This window comes from Halichoeres trimaculatus, unplaced genomic scaffold (assembly GCF_033239565.1).
Source record: "Halichoeres trimaculatus isolate MK-OKI-2021-1 unplaced genomic scaffold, fHalTri1.1 fHalTri1_scaffold_15, whole genome shotgun sequence".
Taxonomy (NCBI): domain Eukaryota; kingdom Metazoa; phylum Chordata; class Actinopteri; order Labriformes; family Labridae; genus Halichoeres; species Halichoeres trimaculatus.
In genome coordinates this window covers 26,875,684-26,889,458 of record NW_027437193.1, presented here as the reverse complement: position 1 = coordinate 26,889,458, position 13,775 = coordinate 26,875,684, and the positions used below count along the sequence as shown (strand labels likewise).

General features: G+C 38.5%; 1 protein-coding gene and 1 long non-coding RNA gene across 2 annotated transcripts; one reads left to right on the top strand and one right to left on the bottom strand.

Moving 5' to 3' along the window:
* Positions 1-1,080: 1,080 nt before the first annotated feature.
* On the top strand, positions 1,081-7,627 carry LOC141803939 (uncharacterized). The gene is made up of 3 exons (XR_012599621.1): positions 1,081-1,176; positions 2,216-2,281; positions 7,511-7,627. It is a non-coding gene; the product is annotated as an uncharacterized LOC141803939 (long non-coding RNA).
* A 742-nt stretch (positions 7,628-8,369) lies between these two features.
* On the bottom strand, positions 8,370-10,517 carry LOC141804785 (eotaxin-like). Its single transcript, XM_074689402.1, has 4 exons — positions 10,227-10,517; positions 9,989-10,106; positions 9,013-9,090; positions 8,370-8,892 (listed from the first exon to the last, which is right to left on the bottom strand). The coding sequence occupies exons 1-4, from the start codon at positions 10,306-10,308 to the stop codon at positions 8,763-8,765; spliced, it is 408 nt and encodes a 135-aa protein (XP_074545503.1). The 5' UTR covers positions 10,309-10,517; the 3' UTR covers positions 8,370-8,762.
* Positions 10,518-13,775: the final 3,258 nt, after the last annotated feature.

The following is a 13,775-nucleotide window of genomic DNA, read 5'->3' as shown; positions in this document are numbered from 1 at the left end:
AAACAGCAAAACAGTAAAGTTAAGACTTGGCATTGTGTCTGTAGCTCAAACAGAGTTGAACACTTGTCAGCTCTACAGCCCCCTCTGAGCCCAGCGACACATTTATACATCTTGCAGTGCAGCGTGATGCACCCACAGATAGCACTGATGGAACAAAGCGTACATGTTTCCTCCCATCGTGGTACACTCCCCTCTACTCGCTGGTGGTCTGAGGGTGTTGATATGTTTTCCACTGCAGGAGGATGTGGTCTTTGCAAACTGTGGGCCTAATATATTTACAATTCAAATTAATGCAACAAAATACCCGTAACATGTTAAACTATTTTGGATTCCCGTGTTTTCAAAGAGAAGAAATGAATGCATGTTTTCACACAAACGCTCTGCATATGACTGTGGAGGTCACAGCTTAATCTCTTAGTTCACATCCTTCTACAAGTCTTACTCCTGCAATGAGACGTTTTCTACTATAAGTTTCTGAGGTTTCTCTCTACTACTGATGCTTGATGCGCATCTCTTCAACCACGTAGTGCAGAGGTTGAGACCCCCGTGTGTCAGTGTCATGACATTTGAAAGCACGTGACAGTTTAGTCACCAAGTGGAGACACCACAGCATTGTCTTCTGTTCCACTGAAACACTCATGGTTAGTCGTCGTGTGTTCCTCCATTCTTTAGAGGAAAATCATGGGAGCAAAAATTACTACCTTTATTTATTTATTTATTTATTTATTTATTTATCGTGTGTCTGCTTCTTTTTCATGAGTGCCTTCACAGTTGTGTACATTAGCAATATCACAGTCATTGTAACAGCAGGGTAATCTCAGTGCATCATTTAAGTCAATGTAAAGCAAATTCACATTAAATAAATCGCAAATGTATTTCCTTAAAACATTTAAAAAAAAGTCATTTAACCGTTTAGGGTTTAATAGTGGAGCCAGGCTCAAAATTTCAGTGTTCAGGATTTAATGGGCGGGTCAGAAATCATAGCTGCGTTACGTTGCGGAACCAATATTAGCATAACCCTGCCCCTGCTGTGAATAAGTTCAGTGTTGTAAGCTACGGTGGTTTTCTCGCTAGCTCTCGAGTCTCGCGTTTTTTACTACTAGACTGTGAGGAACGAGACTGAGCACTATCAGTGTCTGATTCAGAGTCAGATTCTGGCTCTGATGGCTCAAACAGGTAGGGATGGGTCCGACCGTTGAGGCTTCTGACGCTAGCTTCTTTTGCTACTGTAGGTTTCGTTTTTGTACAGCACACGGAGGCGGCTCCCCTCGTTCTAGCACCTCGAACTGACACTCCCCCGGTGTTTAGCAGCAGAGAGAAGTGCTTGCTTTTCCAAGCTTGATTTTGAGACTTTAATTTGTATACTTAAGTTTTTTTTTTAATCTTTCAAATTTGGCTTAGTGGTCAATGACACCTGTGTCTGCTGTGTGACAAACTCAGAACACAAATGTATTGCTGCTTTACACAGACTTTAAGTTAATATCAAAATAGAAAACACAAAACTGGAATTCCCATTATGTAAAAGTGTGTAATATTGAACATTTTCAAATAAAGAACAAATAAAAGCCAGTGTATAAGACCAGACCAGTATTACAGCGCTTATAAGAAAGTTAGGGTAAGAACAAGAACTTAAGAACTTTAAGGGGGATAGGTGTCCAGCTGCTGTTCATTAGCCATGTTATTAGCAAAGCCACAGCTAGCTAACGTTAGCATTACTCTGTAAATGTCCAATAGAGGGCGCTAACAAACATGAAGACGTCAGTCTAAGAAACATTCAAAATGTTTTGACTTGGAATAGACCACGGTGTGTGAAACAGTTTATTTTTAGCCTCAAAAAGGAATAATGTGGAGAAACCAGGTGAAATATTTTCTTTTTATGCTTTACTATTATTTTCGGTTAATATTTTATCTTTCTTATCTATGTGGTAGCTCAGTTAATGGCTTATTACTTTACTAGCTAGCTAGTTTGTGTTTTATGACTGAAATGGAGGAAGAGAAACTTGCAAAAGAAGTTTTTATAAGATTACCCCTGCAGTTTGAGGCGTTAAAGAGAGATTTTAATAATGTAGGGATACAAATAAAGGCATGTTACTGTATGCCATGTTTTTGTATATCCTGGTACCTACAGTTGATTTTTTTTCTCTAGTTAACACTAACGGTGTTTTTATGCAGTATTCTGTGTCTCATTGAGGCTTTTTTTGTGGTTAATCTACAGGACAAAAGAAAACAAGGATGATTGAGTCAGCAACTCCAGCATGTCAACTTTTCATTTGGATCTCAGGTATGCCGTAAATTTCTATACTAGCTTCAATAATCTTTAATTAAGTTGCAAACTGGAGCAAAAAGAAAACAGAGGACTATGAAATGCCACGCTCAGGTTGATTTGTTTGTGGCTGTTAATTTTCTGCTGGTGTGAATGAACAAATTTAGGATAACATAGCTATGCCTGAAAGCTTTTGTGTAGTTGGAAGCTTTTCATATTTTTTAAAGATTGTCAAAAGAAAGAATTCTCCATGGTGGCTGTAACAATGATGACTTGTTTTGTGAGGAACACACACAGAGTTGGTGTGATATTTCTCTAGCACTATATTCATGGTTCTTGCAGTCGCAGTCTAAAATGTGGTTACAGGTTTGTCATTTCAGTCAACAAGGTGAGATGCAAGGTGGAATCTATTTTTTTGCCATTACAAGTGAGAAAAAACTGTTATTGCAGCAATGTCTGCAGATTAACCATGAATAAATCCAACACTTTTTAGCAATATATCTACAGTGAGGTGATTAACTTCTTCCAGCTTATGTGTGACTGTAATGTGTTGCTACATGGAATTAGTAGTGGAGTTTCAGGTGATAGAATTATTATCAAACACATTTATTACAAGCACATAAACCTAAATAGTCTTTGTTAACAAATCTGGGTTATCTATGACAGTTTATAAAGCAGGTAAAATATCTGTGACACTTTCATCTACTTTTGTGTGCTTTGGTAAAAAACAATAGACTTAAAACTTGAAGGACAGACACACCTGATTGAGAAGATCACACCATCTTTTACCTTTTCAAGCTCCAAAAACTTTCTTAAATCACAAAGTCAGCTTTCTTTCATTTTTTTCAATGAAGAATTTAAGATTTGAAATTGAAACCAAAAACTTATCTGATGTGTCATGACCTTCACTGAGGTTCAGATTATGGTTGTATTTTAGGGTAAGCATCATGCCATTGGGTGCATCCCCATCATCCTCATTTCTACATTAAGTTCATGATGATTAAGAAATTCCGCAGGACAAAGCTTCATTATTAAAATTTCCACTCCCCGGCCACTTTATTAGGTACACCTGTCCAACTGCTCGTCAACACAAATTTCCAATCAGCCAATCACATGGCAGCAACTTATTGCATTAAGGCATGTAGACAAGGTCAAGACGATCTAATGCAGTTCAAAGCGATTATCAGAATGGGGAAGAAAGGTGATTTAAGGGACTTTGAATGTGGCATGGTTGTTGGTGCCAGATGGGCTGGTCTGAGTATTTCAGAAACTGCTGATCTACTGGGATTTTAACCAACAACCATCTCAAGGGTTTACAGAGAATGGTCCCAAAAAGAGAAAATATCCAGTGAGCAGCAGTTCTGTGGGACAAAATGTCTTGTTGATGCCAGAGGTCAGAGGAGAATGGACAGACTGGTTGGAGCTGATAGAAAGGCAACAGTAACTCAAATAACCACTGGTTACAACCGAGGTCTGCAGAAGAGCATCTCTGAACACACAACACGTCCAACCTTGAGGCAGATGGGCTACAGCAGCAGAAGACCACACCGGGTGACCCTCCTGTCAGCTAAGAACAGGAAACTGAGGCTACAATTCACACAGCAACACCAAAACTGGACAATAGCAGATTGGAAAAACGTTTCCTGGTCTGATGAGTCTGGATTTCTGCTCCACATTCAGATGGTAGGGTCAGAATTTGACGTCAACAACATGAAAGCATGGATCCATCCTGCCTTGTATCAACGGTTCAGGCTGCTGCTGCTGATGTAATGGTGTGGGGCGTACTTTCTTGGCTCACTTTGGGCCCCTTAGAACCAACTGAGCATGGTTTAAAGTCCACAGCCTACCTGAGTATTGTTGCTGACCATGTCCATCCCTTTATGAGCACAGTGTACCCATCTTCTGATGGCTACTTCCAGCAGGATAACGCTCCATGTCATAAAGCTGGAATCATCTCAGACTGGTTTCTTCAACATGACAATGAGTTCCCTGTACTCAAATGTCCTCCACAGTCCCCAGATCTCAATCCAATAGAGCACCTTTGGGATGTGGTGGAACGGGAGATTCTCATCATGGATGTTCAGCCGACAAATCTGCAGCAACTGTGTGATGCTATCATGTCAATATGGACCAAACTCTCTGAGGAATGTTTCCAGCACCTTGTTGAATCTATGCCACCAAGGATTAAGGCAGTTCTGAAGGAAAAAAGGGGTCCAAGCCGGTACTAACAAGGTGTACCTAATAAAGTGGCCGGTGAGTGGAGAAGAAGTTTGCTAAAAGTCACAGGCAAATTGCAGCCCCTCAAAAGATATTTACTTGATGCTTGATTTCAGAAAATAATCATTATGTAAAGGCTTAAAAATACATAGGAGTTAATATCTAATCAAAGCCAGCTGACCTACTGAATGAATCATGTCTTTTGGGACTGACTGGCAGCAAAGAGGCTCATATTTACTGTTTTGGCAGTTCTTTGGTTTTGGCAGCTTCAAAAGAAAATCTGCAAGTGAACTGGTGTTAACAAAATACTCCCAGCTGAATCAAAATATTCTAATGAGAGAAATTTCCACTTATGAGGTAGAAGTTCTTTATTGTTTTTTTTGTTTGTTTGTTTGTTTGCCTTAAAAGCACAGAGACCACCTCTAAAAAGTCAAGAGGTGTCACCAAAAAGATTAAAAAACAACCAAATCTGTGTGGCGGATGCTCAGAAATGTGTGGTTTGCGGTTGGGAGACTAAAGATTTCCTCTCATCCTTTTCCTTTAAATGCCCTTGCACAGATTACAGCAATCAGGAAAGAAGGAATAAGAGGAGTAGGAAGAAAGAAAGATGACACTTTGTGGAGAGGGGCCAGCATATGATGCTTCCTTTGCCTTCCCTGCTGAAATCAGCAGGAACAAAACACATTCAGGTGGAGGTTAAATCTAACTTGGCAGGTTAATAATAAATCTGCAGCACCATTTGAACATTCACTTTTAAATTCAATGAGCTTAAATGATCTTTACTCTAATTTACAATGCAGTGGAAAGGTTAGACCTTAGTCCAAAAGATGAAAGATTATGTTTGGGGTGAACCAAACCCTTTTCAACTATGGTAACCTAACCTATGATTATCTACTCTGTATTTATGACCAAACCTTACCTTACAGGCTATTAGTCATCAAAGACAATGCAACTGCTGTTTGAAACTTGAGGAGACTCCAAATGATTGTGAAAAAGCGTCAGTGTTTGTTTTGCATTATAACGTGTGAAAACTTGCACGTCTTTCAACTACCACGGGGAAAAGAGACAAACTGCATTCAAACATGGTAGAGATGTGCAAGCTCATAGCTGCATACATTTTTTGAATCAAATAGCACATTTAGGTGTTGTTTCAATGAAAGCTGGAAGAAAAGAAAGCTCCTCAGTCTCTCTCTGTAGAAACCAATGATCTCCAAATGTCAGATTCACTCATTTCCTTCAAAGAACCTCAGGCACAACCACAGACTGTGCAGCTGTTCAACACAGGACTAGCAGGCCTCCCTCAGATTTTTGGTCATGGTGTCCTCAGGTTTACTTATTGACAGCACAAACCAATGCTGTAACTCTTATCTCTGCTGTGTTTTTTATGATCCTCGCCTGAAGGACGAGGACACTATTGTAATTGGTCCGTTTCTTTCTTATAATTTTTATTCATATTTTTAAAAGCAGGTTATAAAGAGCACAGTAAATTTTGTTGTTTTGTGTTTAGTGAGTTAGTGTTAGATGCTCTATCTTTGCAAAATGAGCTGTGCTTTTTAGCCTGTTGGAAAAAAAATAGGGACATTCAGCTTCATGTGGGTGGGATCTGAACATTATTCTGGGAAACACTGTAGATTTTAATTATTTTATCTAACCCTGGTTAATGTCCTCGCTCTTCTCATTATAATAAACCGTAGCGGTGCAGCCTCCTGGTGTGTTCGAGCGCCACCTTTTGGTCAGTAGCAGTTGCAGGTAGACACATCTGATGCAGAAAAGGGTCAAAAAATGCAATTAAAGGTGAAAAAAACAAACACATCTGTCATTTTTGTTAATGAGATTAATGATCTACAAACTTTTGTAACTTAAGTAGAAATGTTTCTCACGTCCAATTGTTGTGGTGATTTGAAGATATTATTTGGCTGCCTTGTATTCAAGTCCCCCTTTTTCTGAAAAGTTTCATTTTCATTAGTTATAAGAGGTTAAAAACAAGGCTTTATGTCACGTTTAACGATGATTGACAGCTGCTGTTCTTGTTTATTTTTTCTGGGATTGTAAAATACATCAGGAGGTAGAGTCAAGGAGAGATTAGACTCTGAAAAGATTTTTTTTTAAGTATTTTTGTCACCGAGCTCCACTCAGATTCTCCCAGAATCCTTCACAGTCTCTACTGCGCAGACTCTGGGTGCACAGCTGCTACCAATGGCTGCGCTGGTGGTGGGGAAATTTTGGCTTCAAAACTGCACAATGGTAAATATCCACTCTATATACAGCCAATGCTATCAACCCAGTCCGCTCCAATCAGCTGTTTACACAGAGCATGGAGCGGATTATCAATCGACGTAGACTACCTTTAACAATCAGACCCAAATTACAATTAGATCCGAGTGAATCAGATTGGCTAAGGTGTTTACATGAGACATTTAAAGTCTGATTGACCTTTCAATCTGATTGTAAATAGGATTTTTGGACCCATGTAAACTAGGCTAATGAGACGCAAAAATCATACAGTAGCCACGGTTACACAAGGAGTTTTTCGTCTTTCCGAATGGAATCTTTCTGAATGACTTTTCCGAAAACAATAGTATATGTGGAAAGGAATATTCCAATCTCTGGTCTACATGCGCCGCTATAATCAAACAGAATAGTCAATGGGGCATACGCAGAAAAACGTAAACATCACGTGATTTATCAAAGAACGTCTCTAGTTGCGTCTTATGTCATATCTGAGCATGGGCTGAAAGAACGCACTCTCACAACTTACCATTTGAGTGAATACATGATACCTCAATCGGTTTGGGGAAAGGAATATTCCACCCCTGTGAAACTGATTAAATGTCTGTTTGGATTGGCACTTTTCTTTTAGAATGAGGTGTATACAAAGGTTAAATTCTTTCTGTTTGAGCAAATAAACCAAATGCAAGTGGAATATTTGGGTCCATTTATACTTGGCTAATGACACCCCTGACCTATTTTCAACAGGAAACCAGCTATTTGCCTTTCAGATAAAAATTCCGCCTCATTTTTATTTTATAGGCTGGCAAAACAAGAGAAAAGAAGAATGCATATCCAACTGCATCAACTGTCTATCATGTTTTCTTCTACAACCTCCGGCCCAGCCTCTATACTGAACAGAGGCGTGTGAAACAGTTTTCCCAGGTAAGCTTTCAGTATTGAAATTAATTTGGAATATCATTTTGAGATATGCATTTCTAGCTGTTTTTGTCTTTCCACTTTTTTTGTCAGTCAACAAACATATTTTCATGTATTGGACTGTTTTTCATTGCTAGTAGTTATCAGTAAATCCTTGTCCCCTCCACGTGTTGATGTTGGTTGAGAAGCTTGTTGCTGTAATCTTGTGACACCTAACACCCCATGATGTGTCTGACAGAGGGTTTCTGCAGATCAGTTGTGCCATCTAGTGGTGACATGAAGTCACATCATGCCATGAGGGGAGTGTGTCATTGAGGGAGTCACCTTGTCTGACTGGAGCAGAAAAGCCCCTTGGGGTGCTGATCTGAAATAGCACAAGAGACAGCTTCCCTGTCACTCATGTTGTGCATTTGCATGAGCTCGGGGAAGCGGGACAGCTCATCGAGAAGTTTTCAGGCACCTTCCAGCAGATGTGCTGCCAGCATCTTTTTCTAAGTACACCATGAAAACATGTCACGCCACTAAAACACACAGCATGCGCAGCAGCAGTCAGCTCAATTTGCAGGATCTGTGGGTTTTCTGTCATCTCTTGTTTGGTAAATGAATCTTCTAATTACGTTAGAGCCTGTCCTGTCCATGTCCCAACATGTTAACTAATACAGTTTGTCCAAATTAGCTGTGGATACATTCAGAGTTTCATGCCACACTCACAAGTGAGATGGTGCTGCAGTTTCAACAAATAAATGTAGACAACAATATTCAAGTATTGTGAATAAGATTTATTTGTTCAGGATTATTTTTGACGGCATTTTAACATATATACCAGGTTAACCAGCAGAATGAAAACGAGTAATACAAATATCAAGTAGAAATGTGCACATTCATATCTATTATCAGACGGTGAGTAAAGAGCAAGCTAGCCTCAAATCCTCTTTAAATCATGATTGCTTTGTTATGAGATGCTTGTTTTATATACGGTAGTATAAAGGTTGAAGCTGCGTGTGTGAAAGCAAATATCTGTAACGAGCAATTCTTTCTTTTTCCAAGATAATATTTCTGTTGCCACTGGTCACAGAAGGTCTCATGTTTTCTCTTCTTTTAATCTTAAATTTACCAAAAAAGCTTCAGCCTGGTTTTACCAATAATATCCATCCGTGGTGCTGGAGTAGAATCCACTTCCATCATTGACCACGGTGCTCACACTCGTCTTGCTGTGACTTTTATCTGCATCGGCAGCTGACTTTGACTTCTCCTTCAGTTTTTCACTGTGAGAGACAGTATTGTTTTAACCAACAAGGAAATGTGAACACACTTTACTCTAAAAAGTTCATGTCATAAAATAATAAATAAATAAATAGATAGATAAGCAAGCAGAAGTGTCAAACCTGAGGTACTTGAGGGCATCCATCACCCACTTGTCCCCTGGTCTGACACAAATCTCTTTCCTCAATTTCATGATGAAACTACAGAAATGAGACACATGAGAAGACACACTGAGAGACTGTCGTCATGTACAGTATATTGGCATCTGCCAGTACAGTAATTTAACCTCTTAAGACCCAGCATCCACATACGTAGACATTGCATTTCGCCTCTCAGACCCATGATACTTCTTTTTTTTAAAACTTTGACCCATTAGCTACATTTAGGGATACTGCCCACGCCATCTTTTGGTGACATTACACCAATTTCAGTGAAAAAAACATATTTGAGTTCAACAACACTACTAAGAAACAGTTGATAGAGACCATAACACAAATAATTGAACTTCCCGAACAATGATCAAGTTTAGACACTATACTTATTTGGTCTTACTTATCCCAAATAGCAAGGTGAGTCAAGAAATTGCACACCAGACAAAAGCTCGGGTCTTCAGAGGTTAAACTTTTTTTTAAATCAAAAATATTTTCTTCTCATAGTTTTTCTTTTTTTTCACGGTATATAATCAAATTTCTTCAATGATTTCTATCATTGTCTAGAAATGAGTCAGGGGCATTAAATTTCTGGACCAGGCCTCTCTTATCCTCTCTGATTCTTGACACTGACAAAGCTGCTCCAAAACTGTTGTTGACTGGCACCCAGATTTATTTTGTAATGAAATTTTGTTGGTCATAAAGACTCAACATGTTGGATTAAAAACTTTTTAGAGATTAGGAACAGACCAAATATCTGCCTGTCTGGAGGTGTGAAATTCAAACACTGGTTTTAAGTCAAAGACTTCAGTGTCTAATTTTGAACAAATTCAACCAGCCTTTACCAGCGGTCTCAGAGAAGTTTGTCACTTTGGGAGCATCATGTTTTTATGTTACTGGCTGGCTAACAGTGTTGTAGGTTTGACAGTTTGATTGGACAGAGACTTACACGATGGCCTTCATGCGGCAGTTTTCATCGCCTGATATCTCTCTGTAGCCCCGAATACGATCGAAGGGTATTGGCCCCTTGGTGAATGATGTACAACAGGCCGGGACCTTTCTGGGACCTTTTACACACAAACACACACCAGTTACTGATCACTTCTTAAAATGCCAACAACCTTTTTTTATTCTTCTTTTGTTCAAAGAAATGTAGGAAGTGAATTTGAATGACTAGACAGACTTACGGGTAGCTGAAGCTGGGTTGACCAGTCCCAGTGTGATGCAGAGGAGAACGGCTGTCACTGCGATCAGACTTCTTGGAGCCATGTTGATGCTGGTGGTGCAAAGAGCCTTCTGGAAACTTCACGGAGGTGCAGCATCACATACATTTATACTCTTCGAAGGCCTCCTTTTTGTAACCTGTGGCTCCCAAATTGGGGACAGGAAGCCCACTATTGCATCATGGCAGCGGAAGATTAAGACATTTCACTTTGATCGTAAATTAAGCCCTCACTGTACCACTCTGAAACACCTTGATCTCTTGGTGTGGGCCTGTGAAAGTTTCACTGTGAACTGATGCTTTAGGTTCATACAGTCTCCTTGGGCTATCATCTATATTTATGCTTTCTGGGTTAATAATCAAGCTGTGAAGCTCTTCATATACATCACAGCCAGCTCTAATCCTGACACATCCTTCACTTCGTTTACATTTCTCCTTTGCTGCAGTTTATTACTGCATCTTTGGCTCTCAGTGCACTTGCAGACATAATTACACTTTTATGAAATTTGTTGCTCAAAATATTGCTTTCTCTTTCTTCATATAGTTTTGCGCCCTGACAAAAAGGACTCTAATATCCGTTGTCATAATTTGATGTCATAGCTTAAAGCTAGTGTAAGGGTGTTTTACATAATCAGCAATCTCTGGGTTGTTTTGTGGTGAGGACTGATGGAGTATGAGCGGCTTGTCAAAACCCCCCTCCTCGTTAGCATGACCTATTTAGTCTGCAGAAAGCTGACAACTCCAAATCTAGCTCAGCTGACCTAGATAGACACAACATCTTCAAGATGTGAACACACCGGATCATGAAGCACATGTCAAAGAAAAGTTAGTAAACACGCTGTAAATGACTAGGTGTAAACATCAAACCTGCCTGCATGGTGAAAACTGTGAAAAGCTGCAGTCATGAATGAATGAGTGGAAGATTTATGCCAAGTCACCACAGGTTTTATGAACTCACGTTTACTACTTGTTATCGAAGAAAGTAAGGGATTTCTTTGTATGTTCCTCGGAGATACTGGAGAAATCAGTGTTTTCTGCTTTGCTCTAAGAGACCTGAAGTGTGAAGACCAGCAGCAGACTGGGGTCACTTCAGCTGACAGGGTTTATTCCTCATTGGCTAAAAGGCACTTCAGAAATGTAGGCGCTCACCGTGAAAGCACGGAGGCAGAGCTATTTCTGTGATTAATTTCTGTGTTCATATGCAAGAAATCTGGTTTCTTTGACCTCTTCAAGCATTTACTGAAATATCTTGGCTTCAGAGTGACTGAAGTGAGGAAAAATGTAAGAACAGGTGGATAAAGAAGGGGGGTTTCTGGTAGACAGACTCAAAAATTTAAAAAGGCTATTTGAAGACAAACTGTTTGAACAACCAGTAAATCTAGATGTCCATCTATAACCGAAACCAATCTCTGACATACTTTAGCTTGTCTACTTACCAAAACAATATGCTTCTCTGATAGAAATTGCACATTGCTAGGCAATGTTTACCCCTCTTCACTTTTCAGTTTCTCCAAAATATGAAAAGAGTTGTTTTCATACAACTACACTTTCTTTCTGTCTTTGAAAACATGTTTTATGTCTCCTCAGAAATGCAGAAACTGTTGAAAATGCTCAGCAGGTAGCAGTGATGTGTAATCACTCCATCATTTCGAACGCATTACAAATATGCTGAGTGTTTGTTGATTAAACATCTTCTTTAATGAGAAGAAATTTTAAAAAGTGTTCATTAAACTGTAGACAAAGCTGCACATTTTTATAAAAATAGGAAAAAAAGACCTGATATTTTCATTTGCCACGTATAAAAACAAAAGGAGCAAATTATTTTTGTAAAAATTTAAACATTAGAGTAGCAAACAGATAGAAACCAGTAGCCATGATAGCACATGCTCAGTTCAAAGATGTTTGCTATAACACGAAAAGACAACTCACTTTAAGGCTTCAGTCTCCAATTGTTATGGAAGAGGATTGGAGCAAGTTAATAAAAATCGTTGGAGCTCAGGCAGGTTTAATTTTAAATTAAGTCTTCTGGGTTATTTCTGCTTACAGTTTTTATTTAAAAATTGTGATTTTTTTCAGAGATCTGGGAAAAGGAAAAACCTCAGAAATCTGACTGAAATGAAAAATAATAAGGTTAAAATCAAAATTCTGTTTTTGTTTTTTTGTCTTTGTTTGTTTTAACTCAGAATTTTCCATTGGTACCAAGGTTCCAAACAAGAAGCTCAAAAAATTTAAATTTAGGAAGAGTTTTGACTTCTTCTCAGACTCAGCCTGTGAGGGGAAAAAAAGAGGAATCCTGACCTTTTTTATTTTCCAAATCTGACTCGCTAGAACATTGACTTTAAAGTTGCAATTAAGTAAAAAAAAAAAAAGAAAAGAAAAAAAAAGTCAGAGTTCTACACTTTTTCTAAAAAATTCTGACTTTGAAGTAAGATTTTTTTAAAGAAAATATTTTATTATTTTTATAACTTTCATTATTATTATTATTATTATTATTATTATTATTATTATTATTATTATTATCATCATCATCATCATCATCATCATCATCATCATCATTACTATTATTATTATTATTATTATTATTATTATTATTATTATTATTATTATTATTATTATTGTTGTTGTTGTTGTTGTCAGACTCTGCCTCTGTGGGGGGAAAAAAAGGGAAAAAAGGGGGAATCCTGACTTTTTTTCTCTAAAATCTGACTCACTTGAACATTGACTTTAAAGTTGTGGTTAAGTTAAAAAAAAAAAAAAAAGTCAGAATTCTAAATTTCGTCTAATAAATTCTGACTTTGAAGTTATTATTATTATTATTATTTTTAAAGAAACTACTTTATTTTTATCTATATTGTTGTTGTTGTTGTTGTTAGCTGTGTCCCTGAACTTTTCACATACATTTTGAATCAACTGATTTTAGCATGAACCCAGTCGATGTAGAAACCTGCTGCTGTAATTAAATATACTGGCTGGTATAAGACAGGAAGAGGAAGCTCAATGTCCTCGTTCTGACTGATAGTTTTCCATCTGAGGAAGTGGCCTGGTTTATGTTGCTGTGAAGCTGATATAATTAGACCTATATGTTTTGTTCTTTAAAGCCCTGAAACAAATCCTTGTCTGATCTGGTGAGCTTTAATTAGTCTGGACTGCTCTGGGCTCTGGCATTTCGTGACGACTCCAAAGATCGTGACTCATAATGTTATCGTAATGACTTGCCCAACTTGTGGCCTCCTTGAAACCTCCTCTGTCCTCCTACTTGGCGAGTGCTGCCCACACATCTCAGTTTAGCACATCACACAAACTCTCGCCGCTGTGTTTGATTGTTTCCAAGAGCACTTTCTCCTGCTGCCTGCACCCATAGGGGGGCAGTGTTGGCATGGGCCTCTGTTTACTGAGACAAGCACAGTCATAGAGAGTGTCTCTGTGTTTTCTGTAGAGCAGTGGTTCTAATTCAAGACATTGACTGTGATTGTTGTTGATATTTATGTGAGCTGTTGGGACTACTAATAAAGTC

What these genes read in the sequence shown, in the direction of transcription:
- LOC141804785 (XM_074689402.1), bottom strand. Translation starts at nt 10,308, where the DNA reads ATGGCTCCAAGAAGTCTGATCGCAGTGACAGCCGTTCTCCTCTGCATC. An exon ending in CAACCCAGCTTCAGCTACCC is followed by an intron (nt 10,107 to 10,226) that starts GTAAGTCTGTCT and finishes TGTGTGTAAAAG; the next exon opens with GTCCCAGAAAGGTCCCGGCC. An exon ending in TGCCGCATGAAGGCCATCGT is followed by an intron (nt 9,091 to 9,988) that starts GTAAGTCTCTGT and finishes TCATTTCTGTAG; the next exon opens with TTTCATCATGAAATTGAGGA.